Source organism: Rhipicephalus microplus, chromosome 6 (assembly GCF_043290135.1).
Source record: "Rhipicephalus microplus isolate Deutch F79 chromosome 6, USDA_Rmic, whole genome shotgun sequence".
In the NCBI taxonomy this organism is placed as follows: domain Eukaryota; kingdom Metazoa; phylum Arthropoda; class Arachnida; order Ixodida; family Ixodidae; genus Rhipicephalus; species Rhipicephalus microplus.
Window position 1 is genome coordinate 7,278,428 of NC_134705.1, and position 23,617 is coordinate 7,302,044.

Genomic DNA, 23,617 nt, shown 5'->3' on the forward strand with positions numbered 1-23,617 from the left:
GAAATGCCTTATGCACCACAATAGACAGAGATGGATCAAGTGGCACAATGGCTTCAATTTCACAACGAGAGCGGGAAAGGGCTGAGAAGAGGGTTTCAAGTAGTACCTCAACAGGCCCAGATGGCATTCCAATTATGCTAATAAAGACATTGGGTCCGAAGTCTAAACAGACTTTGAGAGAGGCAGTGAGCAGAATAGTAATCGATGGTGAAGTCCCTTATGGATAGAAACTTAGCAGGATGAGCATGATCTATAAAGGAAAGGGGGACAAAGATGACATAAACAACTACCGTCCTATAACAGTGACATCAGTGGTCTACAAGCTGGTGATGCAGATTATAAAGGAAAGACTGCAGGCATGGATAGAGGATGAGGGGGTGCTGGGGGAACTGCAGAATGGGTTTCGGAAACACAGGAGGTTGGAAGACAATCTGTTCTCACTGACGCAGTGCATCGAAATAGCAGGAAAGGAACTCAGGCCCCTGTGGCTAGCATTTTTGGATATCAAGGGAGCATACGATAACGTGGTTCAAGAGGACTTGTGGGGAATACTAGATACACTTGGTGTGGAAGATGGAGTCACTAATATTTTAAAGGACATTTATAAAAGTAACAAGGTAGTTATAAACTGGGGAAAACAGGTATCCAAGCCCACAGAGGTTAAACGGGGCAGGGGTGATCACTGTCACCCTTGTTATTCATGATGTACCTACAAGGATTAGAGGCCAAATTAGAGGGAAGTGTACTTGGCTTCAACCTCTTTTTAGTCAAACAAGGAAACCTCATTGATCAGGTACTACCAGCATTAATGTACGCAGATGATATAGTGCTAATGGCCGACAACAAGAAAGATTTGCAGAGATTGATGGACATCTACGGTAATGAGGGAGATAGGTAAGATTTTAGATTCAGTAAGGAAAAATCAGCAGTCATGATTTTTAATGATAACAAAGGTAGTGAGCTTAGAATACAGGAGGTTACGCTAGAGATAACAGATAAATGCAAATATCTGGGCGTATGGATAAGCAATGGGACCGAGTACCTAAGTGAACACAAAATATACGTGAGGACTAAAGGTAACAGGAATGCAGCAGTGATGAAAAATAGGGCACTGTGGAATTACAATAGCTATGATGTTGTGATAGGAATATGGAAAGGGGTTATGGTTCCTGGGCTGATGTTCGGCAATGCAGTCTTGAGCATGAGATCAGAAGTTCAATCAAGATTAGATATTAAGCAATGTGGAATAGGTAGGCTTGCTTTAGGAGCTCACGGGAATACACCAAATGAGGGAGTGCAAGTTGATATGGGATGGATACCATTTGAGGGCAGGAAAGCTAGCAGCAAGATAAAATTTGAGAAGCGATTGAGAAAAATGGGGGAGGAGTGTTGGGCTAGGAAGGTTTTCAGCTACTTGTACATGAAGAATGTCGATACAAAATGAAGGAAGGGAACCAGGAAATTGACTGGTAAATACTTACAGCAGGTGGCCAAATCAAAAAGAACTATCTTTAAGAAGAAAGTGAGGGAAACAGAGACTGACATGTGAAGAATTGGCATGATTAAGAAGTCCGCACTAGAGATTTATCGAACTTTTAAGCAGGAACTTACCAAGGAAAGGATCTATGATAATACTCGGGGTAGTTCTCTGCTGTTTGAGGCCAGTGTATGAGGCGTGCGCTCTCTACGCTGCTTGCCTTAACACGATAGCACTGCCATCATACATTTCACCAATATAAGAGCGTGACAATAAACCCTGAAGGCAGTCTTGTTCCTGCCATTGTGTAGTTGCCTCAATCCTTACTTGACCAGCATTGAAAACAGTACTTGGTGTCAGAAGTGGTCACTTCGGGTCAAAGCTTCGTCTCAGTCTCGGCGGAACCCCATCGATGGAAGTACTCAAAGCACCACTACTCCTGCAGCTGACCGGCAACCTCTCCGAGCAATGGAAACGCTTCAAACAAAAGTTCGACCTGTTCCTTGTGGCGACCGCGGCGAAGGACCAACCCCGAAGTGAAGCCGCAAAAACGGTGCTCCTTCTTAGTGTCACTGGTGACGAAGCTCTCGGCGTGTTCAACACGTTCAAGTTTGAAACACAGCAAGACCAAGAAGACTAAAAAACAGTCCTTGAAAAGTTCGAAGCGTATTGCTCTGAGGTAAGCAACGAAGTGCATGAGCAGTATCTGTTTCGCTCAAGGAAGCAGGCAGAAAGGGAACCGTTTGAAAAAGTTTTTCGAGACTTGAAAAAGCAAGCTGCGGAGATCAATTTTGGAGAACAGCAGGATTCAATGATCCGCGATCAATTAGTGTTGGGCACGAATAACTCAAAGTTTCACGAAAAAATGCTTCGCGAAGCAAAGCTGACGTTAGAGAAAGCAGAAGAATTTTGCAAGGTTGTGGAATTTGTGGCGCAATGAAACGAAGTTTGGAAGGCAACGGACAGCCACATTTACGCTATTGCGGGGCGTGCACCACCACCGAGAAGCAGAAGCGCCCAAGATGGCAACAAGCAGTACAGCTGCACAAAGTGCGAACGGCGACACAGACCAAGGCAGTGTCCTGCGTACGGCGAGAAATGTAACATATGCCACCTGCCCAATCATTTTGCCGTGTGTTGTCAACGGATGTTCGAAATTGCTGAGGTCAGAAAAAACGACTGCGATGATGACTTCGACATCCTGGAAGTGGACATTGGCAATAAAAAAGCCAGAGACTGGATAGTGGAAGCTGAGGTCGCGGGCAAGAAAGTCTCCTTCAAGGTTGACACAGGGTCACAGGCCAGCCTGTTATCATTTTCGGCGTACCGGAAAATACGTGCTGCGGGACCCTTGACTGCTGCTACCTCGGTGCTACGGGCCTACAACGGAGGCGTCATAACACACTACAGAGGGATGTCGCAGAAAATAAAAGTAGGAAATGCTTGCAGCACAGTGCAGTTTTTTGTCGTCAAGCATGGCAATCAGGCAATACTAGGGCTGGACGCGAGTGAAGCCTTAGGCCTTTTTCAACGCACCGTAGCAATCGTAAGCGCCTCAATAGACTACGAAGTCGTGACGAATTTCCAGCACCTCTTCCAGGGACTAGGCTGCTTGAAGCAACCATACAGCATGATCCTGCAACCAACAGCGATTCCTGTCGTTCAACCAGTGCGGCGTATTCCCCTGTCCCTGTGCGGCCCTCTTCAAGATGAACTACGAAGGCTGGAGCGCGAGGGCATCATCGTAAAAGAGAAGAATCCCACGGACTGGGTAAGTCCTTTGGTTACTGTCAAAACAAAAGACGGCAGAATTAGAATTTCCATGGATCCCAGAAAAATCAACGAGCACATAAAAAGAGAGCACTTCCAGCTCCCGAGGCGTGAAGATATGCAAGGGGAATTGGCCGGCGCCATAATATTTAGCTGCTTGGACGCATAATCCGGCTTTCACCAGGTCCCATTTGAGGAACAGACGTCCAAAATCTGCACTTTTTCAACTCCTTTCGGCAGGTACCGCTACCTTCGATTGCCCTTCGGCATTTCTTCAGCGCCTGAAATTTTTCAAAGAACAATGAGTCAAGTATTCAAGGGTCTTACAGGTGTACACGTGTACATAGATGATATATTGGTGTGGGGAGCAAACAAACAGGAGCATGATCGCAGACTAACTGCTGTCTTGAAAGCAGCCGAAAAAGCTGGTTTAACGTTCAACGCTAGAAAATGCAGGTTTGGTGTTAAGGAAATTCAATTTCTTGGCAACATCATCGGACGTGAAGACATTTCCCCAGACCCAAAACTTGTGAAAAGCTTGCTTGAAATGCCAGAGCCAAAGAACAAAAATGATGTTCAGCGCATGTTCGGTGTGCTCAACTACTTCGCCAAGTATGTGCAGCGCCTTTCTGAGCGAACTGCGCTTCTCCGGGCGCTTATCAAAGCGCACTCAGCATTTGAGTGAACTGAAAACCACAGAAGAGAGTGGAAATGTATCACACAGGCTCTAACCACGACACCTGTCCTCGCTATTTTTGATCCCCAAAGACAGTCCAAAATAACATGCGACTCATCAAAAGACGGCATGGGTGCAGCACTCTTGCAGTGCTATAATGGTGACGAGTGGCGCCCAGTGCCGTACGCTTCTCGTGCCCTAACGCAAGCTGAGCAGCGCTATGCGCAGATTGAGAAGGAGATGCTCAGCATTTCGTTCGGCTGCGACAAGTTTCACCACTTCGTGTACGAGCACAAAGTTTTGATTGAGACTGACCATAAACCGCTCTTATCTATTGCTGCAAAGCGTATCTGTGACATGCCTCCCTGCCTTCAGAGATTTTTTCTAAGGCTTCTGCAATATGATTTCTGTTTGCAGTTCGTACCGGGCAAACATCTCGTCTTGGCCGACATGCTGTCAAGATCATGCCCGGCTAGTACTAAGGGCAGCGCTGGAGCTGTGGGCGACTCGAAGGTGCACGCAGTACAAGTTCTGGGCTATTTGGTCACAGATGCGACGCGACGGAAGCTGGAGCAAGAAAGTACGAATGATGGTTACCTGAGCACTGTCATCTCCAGCTTGTCAAGCGGTGAGAACCTGCAGGGTGAACTGAAGCAGTTTTTGTCAGACCTTTCTGTCGTGAAGGGGGTACTGCTAAAAGGAACGAAAGTGGTCATACCAAAAAGCATGCGACTTGAAATTCTTGGACGTATTCATGTCGGGCACCTAGGATTGCAGAAATGCAAAGAAAGAGCACGTCGTCTGGTTTTTTGGCCTGGGCTCAGCAATGACATCACACTGCTGATTCAGAGCTGCCCTACTTGTTGCAAGTTTTCTTACAAGCAACCGAAAGAACCATTTCTCATGCGCCCAGTACCAGTATGTGCATGGATCTGTGTGGGCGTGGAAATTTTTTTGTTTGGAGGAAGTTCAAACGTCGTTGCGTTTGACGCGTTTTCAAACTTCCTGGAAGTCTAGAAGCTCCATGACACCACCGCAAGAACAACAATTGCAGCACTGAGTGCTATGTTTGCTAGGTACGGCATGCCTCTGGAGGTATGCACGGACAACGGGCCACAGTTTGCAAGTTATGAGTTCACAGAATTCGCAAGAAAATATGACTTCGCTCATGTCACATCAAGTCCGCACTTCCCGCACCCTCAGTTGGCATCCGCCAGTGGTGTTCCAGTACCAGCTACACCACACCACGGGCAATCTCCTCCCAGGCTGACTTTGGTCCCAAGAAGATCTGGTTGCACCACTAAGCCACCGCAGCGGCTTCGTTACGATGCGGCCTTTAATGAAATAACCTGAACTCATTCCTTACCACTCAGAGGATGTATCAGGCATGCCCTCTCTGCGCTGCCTGCCTTGTCACGATATCACTGCTATCACACATTTCGCCAATATAAGAGCGTGACAATAAACCCTGAAGGCACTCTTGTTCCTGCCATCGTGTAGTTGCCTCGATCCATACTTGACCAGCATTGAAAACAGTACAGCCAGGACAGGAGTATTGCGAACCAAGACATATCGGGCCAAATACGAAGGGGTAATACAGTATGCAGTGTGTGTAGAGAGGAAGAAGAAACTGCCGAACACTTGATAATGTTTTATAAAGGGTTTCATTCTCTAGTTTAGGATGATGGTGCAGAGTTTTTCAAAGCACTGGGGTTTGGGGACAGAGAGGGCAAAATAGACTTTGAGCGGGTAGACTTAACTAGAAGGAGGTTATCTGATTGGTGGCTATAGTCAAGGCACGAGTGAAAATTAAACCCTTCACTGCAAAGTACAAATCCTCAACCTCACTATTTAAAGAAAAAAAAAAGATAAATATACTGGTTAGTTCACTAAGTGTTACGGCTAGGTGGCGTTAGCCGCCGCCCGATCTAAAGGGTACAGCCACATCCATCCATCCAGCCGTCATCATCAGCACAAACAAGCGTGGCGTGTTTTGATCTCTGGGGCTTGCTTTTCTGTCGGGACGCCCAGTGGGGGACAACATGCCGCGGCGAGTGCGCAACGAAAATTGTAAAAACTACTCATTAACCGATACATACGCGATAAGCTGGTACGGCTTATGCGGATACAAAATGCATTATGTTCAATGGCCGCCGAGTCGGGGATTTGACTTCACTATTTTTAAAACTAAACTACTGTTTATGCGGGTACGGTTTAACGAGGTTTCTCTGTATAGCCAAGCACTATACATAGCCTTCATAGATTATGAAAAGGCGTTTGACTCAGCAGAAATATCAGCAGTCATGCAGACACTGTGGAATCAGAGCGTCGACGAAGCATATATAAACATCCTGGAAGAAGTGTACAGGGTATCAATTGCTATCATAGTGCTTCATGAAAAAAGCAACAGAATACCAATCAAGAAGGGTGTAAGGCAGGGTGATACGATCTGCCCAATGCTATTTACCGCATTCTTATAGGAGGTTTTCAGAGGCCTAGAATGGGAACAGTTAGGTATAAGAGTTAATGGAGAGTACCTTAGTAACCTGCGCTTCGCTGATGATCTTGCAATGCTGAGTAACTCAGAGGATGAATTGCAACTCATGATTTTGGAGTTAGACAAAGAGAGCAGAAAAGTAGGTCTTAAAATAATCCGCATAAAACCAAAGTAATGTACAACAACCTCGGAAGAGAACAGCGCTTCGAAATATGTAACAGTGCACTTGAAGTTGTAAAGGACTATGTCTACTTAGGGCAGGTAATAACCGCAGAGCCTAACCACGAGATTGAAGTAACTAGAAGAATAAGAATGGGGTGCAGCACATTCGGCAAGCACTCTCAAATCATGACGGGTAGATTGCCACTATCCCTCAAGAGAAAGGTATATAACAGCTGCATCTTGCCAGTACTTAGCTACGAAGCACAAACCTGGAGACTTACAAAGAAGATTCAGCTTAAATTGAGGACAACGCAGTGAGCAATAGAAAGGAAAATGGAAGGTGTAACCTTAAGAGACAAGAAGAAAGCAGAGTGGATTACGGAACAAATCGGGGTTAAGGGATATCATTGTTGAAATCAAGAAGAGGAAATGGACATGGGCTAGGCATGTAGCATGTAGACAGGACAACCGCTGGTCATTAAGGGTAACTAACTGGATTCCTAGAGAAGGCAAGTGGGTTAATTGGAGACAGAAGGTTAGGTGGCCAGATGAGATTAAGAAGTTTGCGGGTATAAATTGGCAGCAGCAAGCACAGGACCGAGTTGACTGGCGGAACATGGGAGAAGCTTTTCTCCTACAGTTCTCCTACAGTGGACGTAGTCAGGCTGATGATGATGATGATGATGATGAATGTCATACAGTGTCATGTAGCATGTCACGTAACATACATCTGTATGTCATGTGGCATGGCGTGGCAAGAGTCGCCGTCCGAGAAGTGTTTCTCACAAATTTAGTCACGAGATGTCAGCTCACAATCTTTTCTAGGTGTGCCGCGGGCCCACACTTCCAGCCTCCCCAGGTCAATAGAAGCTTTTAAATTGATTACCTTCTCCTTGCATGGCGCGTAACCGCTTTAGCGGTTCAGCACAATGCATTTACGCCCCATTCTGAAGGAGCAGTGCTCAAATTCTGCAAAGGGCTCTTCTTTGTCGCGGCGTGAAAAGCGCACACAAACAGCCAGCGCCACTGGTGCAGCTGGTGAACTTTCCCTCCCAATGCCACCCCCGCATGCACGTTCACAACATGCCAGCGAGGAGCGAGAAGCACGTGTGTGCGGCAGACATCGTTTGCTCTAGACCATTACTAGCAGTGTGTTGAGTAGTCGTCTCCGTTCAGTAGCAGTGTTCAGTAGCCGGACTTTTTGCCAAAAGTCCTCCAGGCTTTACACGAAGGCTCGACGGCTGGACACCTAGTTGTTTTCTGTATGCTCGCGAGAATACAGGAAGAGTACTGCTGACCATGCCTTGCAACCGACGTCACTCGTTACTTCAGGACATTCCAAGAATTTCAGTGACTCAAGACACTGGCAATAAAACCAGCAGGCTTTTTCCAATCGATCGAGCCATGTCACCAAATGTTTCAGCAAATCAATATGAACCTACTGGGACTGCCCCATACGTCAACTTGAAATAAATGGATCATCGCCACCGACTACTTCACCCGCTATGCCAAAGCGAGGGCCCTACCTATAGGCAGTGCCACTGAGGTAACAAAGTTCTTTGTTGAAGACATTATCCTGCATAATGGCACCCAGAGATTCTCATCACTCTCAGACATACAGCCTGTGGTGTACACGTATCCCGAAGGAGTACGGCCACCAGCGTGGGTCCGGTCTTAGCGAGCCGCAGGGCACGCGTCAACCGTCGCCGTGGCGGGAAACACGATACTGCTCAAAGTCGCAACACTTTATTGTGGCAACACCAAACGCAGTACAGCCCGTTGCAAAAAGGCGCGGCGGGAAAGCAAGTAGGCTTATCCACGCCACGAGCACAAAGTACTACACAGGGTGCCACGAGCACGTCTCCGCGGTAAAGGTAATCCACGGAGACACCGAGACAAAGGGGGCCCGGTTGCTCGAGCGAGGGCAAAGGCGCTCGCGTTGGCTTCGAAGGGAGACGGGTCGGCGTAGCTAGGCCAGGCACTAGGACGCCGTACTGCCCTTCGGCCGTGAGTACGCAGCGGGGCAACAAAAGGTGAGCGTTCGCATCGGGGCGAGGCGCCGTCAGCGAAGTCCGACGAGCCCCGAGCGACGGGACTCGACGGACGGAAAAGAATGCGTGGCTCACCGTTTCAAGTCCCGTACTGTACTCACCGCTCCCGACGCAGCGCGCGAAAACCTCTCGGGGGTCCCCGCGCACGGCGCCACAGTCAACATCCGCTACCGGGTGAGGGAGTTAAACGTCACTCCGCCCTTCCCAGCGCGGCTGACGGCAAAGGAGGGCAGACATGTCGGGACATGAGAATGGCAGAAAAGGCGAGAAAGCCCGCGCAAAGGCAGCGGGCCAGCCTCAATTCCCACAAGCCTTCCATGCGGTGTCAACTCAGGCAATTTTGAGATACAGCCAAACTAGCCACTGTCGAACCACTGCTGACTACTGACCAATGGCCTCACTGAGCACGAAACAAGACCATCGCCAACATGCAGGTCATGTACGCCGATTTCAAATGCAAGACATAAGATTCCATCTTTCTGTATGTGTCCTTCGCATACAAATGCCAGTACAAGAAACGATGCAGCTGTTGCCGTACAATTTGGTCTACAGAAAGAGCCCGGCAACGACACTTGACGCAATGCTGCCAGTTACCATCGATGAAGAAAATCTCGGCATCGCTACTTATTTGGAATGTGCAAAAAAAGCTCGACAGTTTGCCCACCTGCTTATCAAAAACCAGGAGAGGTTTCACAGCCGTCACTATAATTTTGGGGGATGCCACATGCAGTGCCAGCCCGGTACAAATACAGCAGGCTTCTTTGTTCTTGACCTACATTTTCACGTTTCCTTCAAATAAACAGTCATTAGTTGGCGCTTGTGTTGTTTTATACCTTTGCTTTTTGTGTGTCTTTCTTAATGTTCAAACAGCATGTAGCAAGTGTCAACTACATGCAACCAACTAGCCCCTATAGCTTGATTGTTATTTCTTGCATTTATTTTTGTTTTATATTCTTTTTTAAGCATCAGGGCAATGCTTTTTTAGAGAGGGGCATTGCCGCACGTTTGTTGTTTTAATCTTGCTTTATTTGGTTTACTGCCACAAAGCCTGTCAGCCATGCTCGGCGCATACAGTGCCTCAGTGTTCGGGAAGCTTGACGATGTTAGTAGATCATTTTGTTAAGATTGCTCGCAAGACACGAACACTCAAGCTTAATCTAGAATGTTTGCCACCACCAGTGTTAAGGTTTGAAAGTTCATCGCGTAATGTATAAAACATGGCACATCCCAATGATAATTCATTTATTGGCAGCCCACACTCTGTTCACCTATATCAGTGTATAAGCGCATTTCTTTCGGTAATCCGAGTTTCTGTTTCAGTACAAGTTCGATCAAATATAAAGTTTCATTTTGCAAACAACTGCAGCTTTCGACAATGCCACGACTCCGTGACATGTTTGATTTGAAGTAATATGACAATAAAAGTTTCACTGGTAATTAGAGAAGAGAAAATTGATTATTTTTAATGTAAACTGTGGAAACTATTGTATGAAACTATTACATGCATTGAAATGATGACGCTGCAGAAGACATCTTGAAGCAGACACTTTACTCATTCATGCTTGCAATGCAGGGGCCGCATCAGGAAGTCAAGCCTGATGCCCAGCTGTGGCAGTGTCTCTCTGGCCAGAGACAAGTGCAGTCTTCTTTGGACGATCGGTAGGTGAGCCTTTGTAGTTGCAGTAGTGGTCGGGCCCATGTGGTTTGAGTCATGGCTGTCACAATTGCTCATACAGCTAAACCTTCTTATAAGAGAAACTGATGTAATAGGCAAGTAGGTATAAGAGTGTGTTTGCACTGATAGGAGACTGCATACATGGTACTGTGCTTATAAGAGGCACCTTGTATAAGGAAGAAAAAGTGGGCTTTGTTGTGCATACAGTCAAACACTGCTACAAAGAAATTCATGGGAATCGCAAAAAATTCTGTTCTAGTGGTAATTTTATTATTGCAAAAAAAGTGCAAATCAACAGAAAAAAAATATGCAGGACACTTAAGGGAGCAGTTTATTTTAAAAAAGAAAATCACTTAGTTTTGACTGCTTGGGCTTTTGCACGAGCGACGGTAGAATGCACTGCTCACATTCTGTGAAGAGCCCATCCGACCCTCCTAACATTGTCGTCATGGGCGCCAAGGAAACGATGCAAGATATCCAAGAAGTCGATGTCCTGCGACGCGATTACTGGTGTCGGGGCCGCCGAAACACCATGCGCGGTTTCATCGTCGTCTGATGAATCGGAAGTGGCGGTATCCACGCGAGCACTCCTGAGGATCTCGGCACTACTCAGCTCCTTGTACACAATCACGTCCACATCGGCAATAACGTAATCGCTCAGGGCAACGCTCTCAAGTAAAATGCTGGAATCCTCGACAGCTGCTCACGCTGTGGCAGTTCCTGCGTCGTTCCCTGGTCCAACATCATAAGCAGATAAAATGATATTGCTTTAGTGCTGCTCAGTTTGAGCATGAAGAAAAGATGCTATATGGTCAAGAAAGAGAAAAACACAGACGACAGTATGAGCGCTAACATCTAAGTTTTGTTTATTGTGTGACCCTATAGCACATTATATAGCTCACCTTGCTGCACATATGATGCCGCACACATGCCAAAATGGTAAACGTGTGGCGCAGCACTTGTTACCCAAGAATCTAGTTGTAAGTTGATATCGAGTTAACAATCTTATATCAACACTTCACAGAACACGCCTGAGAAAATTACGGTAAGCTCTTTTTCAGATAAGGCTACGGGTTTTTACTCCTAAGAAGAAGGTGCAACCTACCTGTGAATAGAAGCATGGAGCTAAGTTTGTTGAATGTTCCCTAGCTGTCGTCTACATGTTCCCTCTGTCGTGTGAGCGGTGTACATAAGACAGACTGGTAGTAGGTGCGTGAATGACTGCTTGTGCGGGCACTGTTGCAATGTCAAAAACAAGATTTCTTCTGGTAGTTTTCTGGCTATACATCGTAAGACTTTTGTATGCACTCCATTCTTTGACCAGTGTGTCATCCTGGGTCGCAGCTATAACCAGTTGATGCGAGAAATTATTGCAGCAAACGCTTTTGCAAAGTGTGCGAAGCTGTGTGTTAGTATACCATCCGTAGCCTTATCTTAAAACAAAATCAATTTTCAGGGTTTGACTGTAGTGGCCGCTGTCAATGATATCATCAATATATAAGCGGTTGCCATCGAATAAGAGGCATTGGTTTCCCGTCAATGGATTGGTTTGTTTATCACTTGGCCCTTTGTGATACTGGCAATATCGCATTCTGGTGCAGTCGGCAAAGCTAGCGATGAACTGTTTTCTTGCCGTTCCAAGAGGCATAACCTACGAAATGGAAGCATATGGACTACCACCACTACCACCTCTCCTGGAGACTCCCAGAAATGTGACAATTTCATATTTCCTGGTAGCAGTAGTGCAACGATTTGATAAGTTTCCTTGAAGCGACGAGGATGGACGCACAAAGGCAAAAAGCCATTTCGTGGCAATGTCTGCGGGTCGAGGGATGCCACGTCTTTCACACATAGGGCCCAGAGCCAGCACAGACGTCACACATGACAGAAGGCAAGTGGAAGGAATGGTTACATCATGGTGCCGGGCCTATTGGAGCATCAGCTCTGAAGCGCCGTCAACATATCGGTCGAGCGAGGTCGATTCACTTTACATCGGCAACTGCCAAATGAACCGATACGAGAGTACGCCAGTGCCCTTTGATAGTTAGCAAAGGCGTGTGACTTCGGGGATTTTGTGGAGGCAGCTCTGTGAGATAGAGTTGTTGGCAGATTATGGAACAGTCAGTTGCTGAGGAATCAAGGAATCGCTCATGAAAGAGTCACAACTTATGCTGGCAGAGGCTGTAGAATTGCTGCAAATGTATGATCAGGCAGCGAAGGGCACCATGGTCAATTACCAAAAATCGCCTCAAACGGACATACTATGGAACTTAGATTATACGTGCCCCGGTTTCGGGATGACCCGCATTTTACGACGAATCGGTTTGGTCGTGACGAAATTCACGTAGGAAGTATTAAAAACCTTGAGTATACGATGAAGTTTAATGCCAATCCAGCATCTTACGACTTTCAGATTCCATCAAAAAAAAAAAAAATAAACTATCTACTCGAAACCAAATATTCACTAGTGCGAGGCGAGTATGAACTTGTTTCCCCTAGGTTGACGATTAGATAAGTAGACAGTGAGACGGGATGTCTTATAGAACGGAAAATTTATTCTCGTGGAAGTTAGCACTGTTACAAGGAGAATGACAGAAAAGGGCGTAATATTTGCAGTCCATAGTAGTGATGGAGAAAACAACCAAGATGGCGATAGCACGCACCACCTAGTCTTCTTCTTCGTCCTCTAGGTGAGTGGCACATAACGTTAACCTCCAGCGGCAAAGGCACCGACTAGGTGCATCCGGAGAAAGACGGTAGAGAAGGTGATCACTACACATGTGTGTTGAGGAAGTCCGGTGTAAGGTAAGGCTTCAGATGAACAACGTGAACAATGTCTGTGAGGGGTGTCGTGGACGAGGATGAAGGCAATTGTTCGATTTCATTCGTGACGTCGGTCACTCGGCGGCACACACGATATGGTCCAGAGTAGGGGAACAGTAGCTTCTCAGAAAGCCTAATACAGCGTGCTTGAGACCACAGGAAAACAAGAAATCCTGGGAGAAAGTAGGCAAGAAATCCTGGCATTTCGGTGACGGCTGTCGTAACGAGATTCATGGCCTACTTGCGAGTCAGTTAGCTGAACGCGCACAAGTTGACGTGCATGGTCGGCGCGAGCTATGGCTTCTTGAGCGTATTCAGTGGGTGAGTACGTCGAAGGAGGCATCATCGTGTTTGTGTCCATAGGCAAAGTTGGATTTCGGCCAAAGAAAAGACTGGCGAAGAGCCCGCCGTTTCGTGCCACGACATATTTAAGGCGAATGTGACTAAAGGCAACGCTGCATCCCAATATTGGTGGTCGGCAGACACGTACATTGCCAGAATGTCGGTAATCGTTCGGTTCATCCGATCCGTCAAGCCATTTGTCTGTGGATGGTAGGCCGTGGTTAGCTTATGTTTGGTCGAGCAAGTCATTAAAGTATAATTGACGACCCAAGATAGAAACTGCCTTCCACGGTCCGTCAGAAGCTGCGGCGGTGCTCCATGCTGAAGGATGACCTTGTGGAGCAAGAAGTCCGCTACGTCGATCGCGCAGCTGGTAGGAAGTGCACAAGTAATTGCGAACAGGGTGGCATAATCCGTGGAAACCGCGATCCTTCGATTTCCCGAGGCAGACGTAGGGAACAGACCAAGCAAGTCAAAGCCGATAGGATGAAATGGCTCACATAGAACCTCGGGTGATCGAAGACAGCCGGCAGGTGGGAGTGTTGACTTCTTCTAGCGCTGACAAAGATGGCACGAGGTCGTGTAACGACGTGCTGACCTATACATTCCTGGCCAGTAGAACCGACGGCGTGCACGATCGTAGGTGCGGGAAACGCCGAGGTGCCTTGCAATCGGCACGTCGTGAAACTGGACCAGAGCTGTCGAACGAAGGTGTGTCGGAATCACAAGCAAGAGGTCAGGACCATCGGGTATCAGACTACGACGTAGCAAGATGCTGTCGCATAGCAAGAAGAGACGAAGGGATGAATCGGTAGCTGTAGAGTTGAGGTGGTCAATAATGTTGCGAAGAGTGGGGCCACGTCGTTGCTCAGCAGAAATGTTGAAGAGGCAAGCACAGACGGAATGGTATCGTTCGCCGAAGAGTCTGGTGGGTCGATGGTATAACGGGACAGGCAGTCGCCGTCTTGATGCAAGCGGCCAGACTTGTAGACAACAGTGAACATGTATTCTTCACATCCTAGTGTCCAACGACCAAGTCAGCCTTGAGTGAAGACAGCCAGCATAAGGCGTGGTGATCACTTACCACAGTGAAGGGTCTGCCCTAAAGATAGGGACGAAATTTTCCGACAGCCCAGACAAGAGCAAGGCACTCTTTCTCGGTTATAGAATAGTTCCGCTCAGCTGCGGAGAGGAGGCGGCTGGCGTAAGCATTGACGCAGTCGTGACCACGTTGATTTTGGCCAAAGACAGCGCCGATACCATGACCACTAGCATCGGTGCGTACTTCAGTCGGCGTAGAGTCGTGGAAATGGGCCAACACAGGGGGTGACATGAGTCGGTCTACGAGATGGGAAAAAGCCGATGCTTGGTCAGGTCCCCATGAGAAAGGGGCGTCTTTTTTTCAAAAGACATGTGAGGGGCTGCGCAATGATTGTGAAATCTTTAACAAAGCAGTGAAAATATGAGCACAGGCTGAAAAACGAGCGAACGTCCTTTGAAGGCTGTAAAATAGGGAAGTTGGTGACAGTACGTATTTTTGCTGGACCAGGTTGTATACCAGCAGCGTCAACTACATGGCCGAGCACGGTGATCTCTCGGTGGCCAAAGCGGCATTTTGAAGAGTTGAGTTGAAGACTGGCGGTGCAAAAGACTTTCGAAATAGCGGACAAGCGTTGCAGGTGACTGATGAATCTCGGAAAGAAAACTACATCTTCCAGGTAGCAGAGGCATGTGGACCACTTGAAAACCCCTCAGTAGCGAGTCCATCATGCGCTTAAATATTGCTGGCGCGTTCATCCCAAAGGGATGACCTTAAGCTGGTATAGACCATCGGGTGCAATGAAGGTGGTCTTCTCTCGATCATTTTCATCGACAGCAATTTTCCATTAGCTCGAACGAAGGTCGATAGAACAAAAGTACCGTGTGGCATGAAGGGAATCAAGGTAGTCATCTACTCGCGGCAAAGGGTAAACGTCTTTCTTGGTGATTTTGTTAGTCAACGGTAGTCGACGCAGAACTGCCAGGTGTTATCCTTCTTTTTTATAAGTATCATGGGCGACGCCTAAGGACTCCAAGATGGCTCGATGATGTCCTTAGCGAGCATCTTGTCAACTTCTGTTGGAATGACGCTGCACTCGGTAGCCGAGACACGGTAAGGGCGTCAATCAATAGGTCTTGCACCGGCGGTGTCCATTCGATGGATCACCAGAGAGTTGGTCCAAGTTTCGGTCAAGCGAAATTAAAAATGTTGCAGTATGACGCCAACAAAAGGCGGTCTAGGCTTTGAAAAGGGTCCTGGTTCATGGCAATCTTGTTGTTGAACGCGTCATCGGGTGTTAGGCTAGCAGCAGGGCTGCCTGGAGGTGGCTGTGGGACATCAATGGCCAGGGCAACAGGGTCTAAAGGTGAAATCGTGCCCAGCGTGGTACCTTCAGGAAGCAGTTGTGCGCAGTGTCTAAAGTTCAGGACAGGTATACAAGCATTGTTTGCAGACACAGTCATAAGAGAGTGAGGCAGAGCCACTCGTCACGTCAGAACATTGTCCAAGGAGAAAGTAATCAAGCAGTCGCCATCACATACCGGTGGGCCTGCAATAAATGAGACGTCGCGGTACCTGGGCGCAAACAAACAAACTGAACGTGGTGGTGATGCGACAGTGAGGTCAGGTACAGCAGGAAGCTGTAACTGTAACGAACCAGATGAACAGTCTATCAGGGTGCCCCGCCGCGGTGGTCTAGTGGCTAAGGTACTCGGCTGCTGACCTGCAGGTCGCGGGTTAAAATCCGGGCAGCAGCGGCTGCATTCCCGATGGAGGCGGAAATGTTGTAGGCCCGTGTGCTCAGATTTGGGTGCACGTCAAAGAATCCCAGGTTGTCAAAATTTCCGGAGCCCTTCACTATGGCGTCTCTCATACATAATCATATGGTGGTTTTAGGACGTTAATCCCCACATATTAATCAATTAATCAATCAGTCTATTAGGGCTGAATGCGTGCTCAAAAAGTCGTGGCCGAGGATTAGGTCATGAGGGCACTCGTCAAGAACAGCAAAGAGGACTGAGGTCTTGTGATCATCGAAGCTCACAGGCGCAGAACACATTCTAAGGACGGTAGGTGTACAGCGATCAGCAACAGGAACAACAGGTGATGACGTGGGTGTAACGACTTGACAAAGATGGTGAGAAAGGTGAGTGCTCATGACTGATAATTGTGTGCCAGTGTCCACGAGTGCTGAAACAGGCTCGCCATCTACTTCAATGTCCAAAAGGTTTTGCCGAATTGCCAGAGTTAACAGAGGATTTCCAGGTCGATAGGTCAGTGCAGCATCACCTTCGGGAGCTGCACTGGTCAGTTTTCGGAGGAGGGACGGCGTGGGAAAGGCGAAGGAGAGCGATGGGGCATAGGTGACCGAGAACGTCGCTAGGTCTGGGGGGATGGCGAGCGATCGTAACGTGAGGTCAATGTTCGGGCATTAGAGTTTGGGGGGTCCTCATGGCTGTGAAAAGGGGAGAATCTGGTGTCGTCTGGACGGTATGATGAACGAGGGGACGATGGCTGACGGTAGCGACAATAGCAGGAAATGTGGCCGATGCCATTGCAGTTGAAACCATATAGGACTGTCATCACTTGTGCGCCAGATCACAGTACCTGGAATACGTCTCTTGTGGCCAGTAGTAGGAAGCAGGGCTGACCGCGGGACGACTTAGGGCACATATTGGCTGGATGCCTGCATTTGGCAGTTTTTTGCGCACGATGGCCTGGATTACTGACACTGTCGGGCGGACTTCCTCGTGAAGTTTTCTGGGGCAAAGAAAACAACCTTCACAATTACCTGATCACCTATTTTTTTCAAGTTGCGAGAAATGCTATGTTGATAGAGAATCATAGCTGTGCACTCAAAGCGCGTGGCTGTGATTCTCTATCAACATAGGATTTCTCATAATTTGAAAAAAATAGGTGATAACGTAGATGTGAAGGTTATTTTCTCTGCCCCAGAAAAGCTTTGAGCGCTCTGCAAATGGGTGAATGCGCAGTCTGTATGAAGGAGCTGCTGCACAATCAAACATAGAAGGCCATTCCTAGCATGTGTGATAGCCCTCATTTATTTGCTCCCGTTGTCATGCGGCAAGATATATGTTGGGCAAACAGGCCGATGCCTGAATGAGCATTTCAAGGAGTATCATTACAGTGTATACTCAGCAGTGCAAGGTCATTTGGGCATCCATTGTAGAGATTGCTGTTGCAGACCAGAATTCGAAAAGTGCACTGTTGTAGCCGAACACCGTCAGCAGCTAACACGATAGATTATGGAAGCCAATGAAATGCAAATACTGGGTGATTGATGTATCAGCATGCTTTCGCTTGCTCTGACTAAAACTGACCAAAAAAGAAATCGAGTTTCTGGCTTTGACACAATAGATCGTGAATTTGTGCTGAGGTGTGGTGTTGTAACCATATAATGAGATGATGATTGTCTTGCTGTTAAGCAATAGGTTGCACCATTGTGCGGTGATGTTTTGTCACGAGTATATATATTTCCAGTGTTATCGCTAATAAAATTTTAGTTGAAGACCGCGCTCTTTCTGTCCTTGTCTCTTCTTCTGCAGTTACGTCGTAACTACTCATAGTCTTGCGCGGTGCAAATATATTGATTCCCAATCACCAACTAGCCCAAGCATTCGTCTTATCAAGACAGTAGGAGATTGAAGAGAAAGTCAAGGTTGTGCTTGAAAAACTTCAACACGGCAACGGACAGAAGCCGACGTGAGCTGTAAGATTGTTCAATTCTTGAGACGTCATATTGAATTAGAAACAGTTGCTAGGACTAAGAAGAGGTTTAGACTGGTTTGCAAATTGTTTTTCTTGTGCTGTTTTGGGGTAATTTTTTGTCTGCGAGTGTTGGAGTTAGTATGAGGCACCAATTACCAGCACGTTGGGTGCAGCGCAATCAATGCGGCTGATGTAGAGCGCGTAGCCAGTTCCCGACCCGTCAACTAGCGAAGCCGATCGGTTCCGCGAAGACGAACACGAAAGACCCCGAGCATGGCAAAGAAAGGAGCCTCCTTCGTTTTCATGGTTCACAAGCGGAGCCGTCAAAGTAATCGCCGTTCGGGACTAAAAGGAGAAGCCTTACTCGGAAAAGCGCCTAGCAAGAGGCAGGTCAGGCGCCACCGTATGAGTTTAAGCCATTGTTGGCATGCACGGGTGTCATTGAGAATGACGCGGGGACGCGACCACCAGGCTGACCGAGACATAGTGGCGGCAGGGAAACGACCATAATCTCCCCCGCTGTTGTTAGGATGTCGGGGCGCCTCGCTGTCGCATGCACACCTGGTAAGGGCACGGAGCCCAACCTACCTACCGCTCTTAAGGAGGCTTTTACGAAGCAACAATTAATGAGAGAGCTGACGGGGCTCGAGCGTGAGAACGGCTGTCGACGAAAGTCGGCCGACGGAGGCAGCACGGCCTGGCATGGGAGAGAGTGTCACACGCGCAGAACCTATATCTTTGCGTGTTTTATTCGGTAACGTGGTTTTAATCAATGTAGTACCTGTTATGAAGATGTTTCTGCGGTTGGTTGTGATGATGTGAGTCCCACCATGTGATTGGTGTTTGTAAAGACTCTTTGTTCAACCGAGGGTTGAAAAGAGGATGTTTGAATTTGAAATGAGAGCGGATGTTCGGGCTTGGACTCGGGCAGTAGCCTGAGGCCGCAATAAAACGTCTATTCACCAGACTACGGCTCTTCCTTCGTGCTGCCACCGTGCACTCGAGTCATTGAGGGGACCCATTTCGAACCTCAAACATCTTCCCTCCTTAGCTAGTGTTGAAGCTAGTCGAGGAGGAAGAAATTAACTGTTGGGTTCGTTTTTGTTTTCGATTTTTTGCCTTTTATCTTTTGGGTTATGAAGTGTGATTGTTTTTTGCCACACCCGTCTGCCGACTCTCAATTCCATCCCATGCAAGCACTCCCCAAATAAGTTCATGACAAATTTGGTGGCGAGTCTCTGCCAGGATTTTCCTCTTTGTGTGGCCCAGTCGCGTTATCGTCGGGGGTTGTAAGAATGGATTATGAGAAGATGACAGCCGTGGCCAAAGGTGTAGACATGAGCAAAAAGGAGACAATCGAGTTTTTAAAGAATCCACAACTAGAACAGGAAAGACTGCATGAACGGATACTAGAACAGCAAGAGAGCGATATAGCTGCAGTAAGCACAGGTGAATATGTCGGCCTGCGATGACACAAGTGACGGTCGCACCACTTTGATGGCGTCATATGCTTTGCATTCTTCCAGCCCTCGTAAGCCGATGGCACCCTTCGACGTGCAAAAGAACGACCTCGATGCTTACCTGTTTGTTTCGAGTGGATCGTAGGCAAGGCGGGGGAAGAACGAGTAGGCCAATGCCTTGAGCTTGTGTCTTGTAGGCGAGGAATTGAGCGTCTTTGGCCGCATGTGAGTAGAAGAATCACTATTATGAACTGGTAAAGAAAACTTTATTAGAAGAATTCGGTCTAATAGCCGAAGGTTTTCTCGAGAAATTCCGGTACTGCAGGCCCGAGAATTTAAAGACAGTTAAACAGTTTGTTTGCCGATTGTCGAACTACTTTCACAGATGCATGGAGTTGTTGGATTAAGAAAAAAACCTACGCAGGTTCCGTGACAAGGCAGCAGGAGAGCAACTCCTCAACCATTGCAGTAGCAAGTTGGCTATATTTTTGAAAGAAAGAAAGGCAGGCACGTTAGAGGAAATGGCAAGGCAGGCTGACCAATTCATGAAGGCACAAGGACTGAAAAATCGTGGAAAGGGGTTTGGTGAAAGTGCTATAATAGCGGAAGGATAGATGAGAGGACAGATCCCAAGGAGCAATTTCAGGATACAGCAGCGATGTTTCTTTTAAACCGGCTGGGACATATTGCTATCAATTGTCGTACAAAGAATGGCCACAGCGAAAAAATAGGGCCGTGCTCTAATTGCCAAAAATAGGACACAAAGCAGCAGATTATCATCATCAGCAGCATCATCATCATCATCAGCCTGACTACGTCCACTGCAGAACAAAGGCCTTTCCCATGTTCCGCCAGTTGACCCGGTTTTGTGCTTGCTGCTGCCAATTTATACCCGCAAACTTCTTAATCTCATCTGCCCACCTAACCTTCTGTCTCCCCCTAACCCGCTTGCCTTCTCTGGGAATCCAGTTAGTTACCCTTAATGACCAACGGTTATCCTGTCTACGCGCTACATGCCCGGCCCATGTCCATTTCCTCTTCTTTATTTCAACTATGATATCCTTAACCCTCGTTTGTCCCCTAATCCACTCTGCTCTCTTCTTGTCTCTTAAGGTTGCACCTACCATTTTTCTCTCCATTGCTCGCTGCGTCGTCCTCAATTTAAGCTGAACCCTCTTTGTAAGTCTCCAGGTTTCTGCTCCGTAGATAAGTACCGGCAAGATACAGCTGTTATATACCTTCCTCTTGAGGGATAGTGGCAATCTACCTGTCATAAATTGAGAGTGCTTGCCGAATGTGCTCCACCCCATTCTTATTCTTCTAGTTACTTCAATCTCGTGGTTAGGCTCTGCGGTTATTACCTGCCCTAAGTAGACATAGTCCTTTACGACTTCAAGTGCACTATTACCTATCTCGGAGCGCTGCTCCTTTCCGAGGTTGTTGTACATTACTTTGGTTTTCTGCAGATTAATTTTAAGACCCACCTTTCTCCTCTCCTTGTCTAACTCCGTAATCATGAGTTGCAATTCGTCCCCTGAGTTACTCAGCAATGCAAAGTCATCGGCGAAGCGCAGGTTACTAAGGTATTCTCCATTAACTCTTATCCCTAACTGTTCCCATTCTAGGCTTCTGAAAACCTCCTGTAAGCACGCGGTAAATAGCATTGGGGAGATTGTGTCCCCCTGCCTTACACCTTTCTTGATTGGTATTCTGTTGCTTTCTTTATGAAGCACTATGGTAGCAGTTGATCCCCTGTAGATTTCTTCCAGAATGTTTATATATACTTCATCTACGCCCTGATTCCGCAGTGTCTGCATGACGGCTGATATTTCTACTGAATCAAACGCCTTCTCGTAATCTATGAAGGCTATGTATAGTGGTTGGTTATATTCTGAGCATTTCTCTATTACCAGATTGATAGTATGAATGTGGTCAATTGTTGAGTAGCCTGTTCGAAATCCTGCTTGTTCCTTTGGTTGATTGAATTCTAATGTTTTCTTTACTCTGTTAGCAATTACCTTTGTAAATAGCTTGTATACTACAGAGAGCAAGCTGATTGGCCTGTAATTCTTCAAGTCCTTGTCATCTCCTTTCTTATGTATTAAGATGATGTTAGCGTTCTTCCAAGACTCTGGTACCCTTCCCGTCAAGAGACACCTCGTAAACAGGGTGGCTAGTTTTTCTAACACAATCTGTCCTCTATCTTTCAGCAGATTTGATGTTACCTGATCCTCACCAGCAGCTTTGCCTCTTTGCATGCTCTCCAAAGTTTTTCTGACTTCTTAATAGAATAAGACGGTTTTCTGACGGTTAACAGAAAAGACTGCATGTGTATTGAAACACAGAGAAGAGGAAAAAAAAAAAACAAGCATGCCCGTAGTACAAGGCGAGGTACAAGGGCATGAGGCTACAATGTTGAGTGACACAGGAGCCAATACCGTGTTGGTACAAAAAAGTTTAGTGCCACCGGAGAATATGACGAGCTAGTAAAACCAGTAGTTCTTGTGAACAGAACGATTCAGTATCTGCCAGAAGCTAAGATACAGGTAGCTACAACTTTTTAGACAGGGCCAGTGACAGCAAAGTGTGCTGAAGTACCCCTTTGCAACCTGTTAGTGAGAAATATACTAGGGATGAGGAGAGTTGATGATCTTGATCCTTTCTGGAGAAAGGCCTAGAAAGGCCTGGAGCGAAGTAACGACTCAGACCCTGCAGGAAGGGAGAAACCAAAGGTAGAAATGTAAATGGCAGAAGCAGTGCAAACCAGGACCTGAGGTAATGTAAAGAAGAATATAAAACCACTATGTGTCACCGACATTAGGGGGTTGAATGTAATGGCCAATAAATTCAAGGATTGTAGGAGAAGGATCCATCTATTCAAATATGCGAGGGGACATTAGAAAAGGTTATGAGAAGGAAAAAGAGTAGAATGGTCGCACTATTTGTGAAGGAAAATGGCCTGTTGTATCACAAAAGCACTTTCAGCTCGGGTAGAGAAGTCATGCAGCTGTGGTACCGGATGAGTTAAAGGATACAGTGCTGAAGTTAGGACATGATGGTGTTATTGCCGGTCACCAGGGCATAAAATATACGTTAGAGAGGATTACGGACGAATTATTCTGGATAGGAGTCCAGAGCAATGTGAAGAGATATGTTAAATTGGGTGACGTATGTCAGAAGAGAATTTCTAAAGGGAGAGTAGGTAAGGTTCCTCTGGATAAAATGCCGATTGGGGAGCTACCTTTTGATAGGGTGGCTATAGATATTTTGGGGCCCATCAGCCCAGTGTTTGATACCTTGGATAATGTGGCTACTAGATATCCTGATGCAGTAGCTTTGAAAAACATAGACAGCATTTAGATAGCAGAGGCTCTCTTGAACATGTTCTCGAGATACAGCATACCAAAGGAGGTACTCTGCGATAGAGGATCACATTTTATCTCAGGAATGACGAGGGAAGTACATATATTGATATTCATTGACCAGAATTTAACTACACCGTATCACCCGATGGCAAACGGGTCAGTGGAGCGGTTCAATGGAGCGTTAAAAACTATGTTCGAAGGGATGTGTAAAGAAAGGCGTAAGGATTGAGATAGATATCTACCCGCAATGTTATTTGCATATCGTGAAGTACAGCAGGCCAGTTTAGAATTCTCGCTTTTTGAGATGCTATATGAAAGAGCGCTCAGAGGCCCAGTAACAATTTCGAAAAAGTTGTGGTCCTAGGCAAAGTTGAGAGCCGAGGAAAAAAAAAGCACTTACATAGGTGCTAGATCTGAGAAACAGGCTAGAAGAAACTTGCAAAATAACCTACCAATAATTATAACGAGCCGAGCAAAAACAAAATAACTACCGTATAAACCGGAATATGTCGAGATATTTCCAATAAAATAGCAAGCTAAAGTCACCCCTC

The 23,617-nt window shown here is 46.8% G+C and overlaps 1 protein-coding gene across 12 annotated transcripts in view; it reads left to right on the plus strand.

Moving 5' to 3' along the window:
- Positions 1–23,617, plus strand: part of LOC119167755 (uncharacterized) — a 595,822-nt gene that overhangs the window by 323,936 nt on the left and 248,269 nt on the right. For all 12 annotated transcript variants that reach the window (XR_012883841.1, XR_012883842.1, XR_012883843.1 and 9 more), the window contains one exon: positions 10,207–10,292. Coding sequence is in view for 9 of the 12 variants with exons in the window: in XM_075865247.1 (XP_075721362.1) it covers positions 10,207–10,292 (86 nt within the window). In the remaining 3 variants the exon portion in view is untranslated. The remainder of the gene's footprint in view (positions 1–10,206; positions 10,293–23,617) is intronic.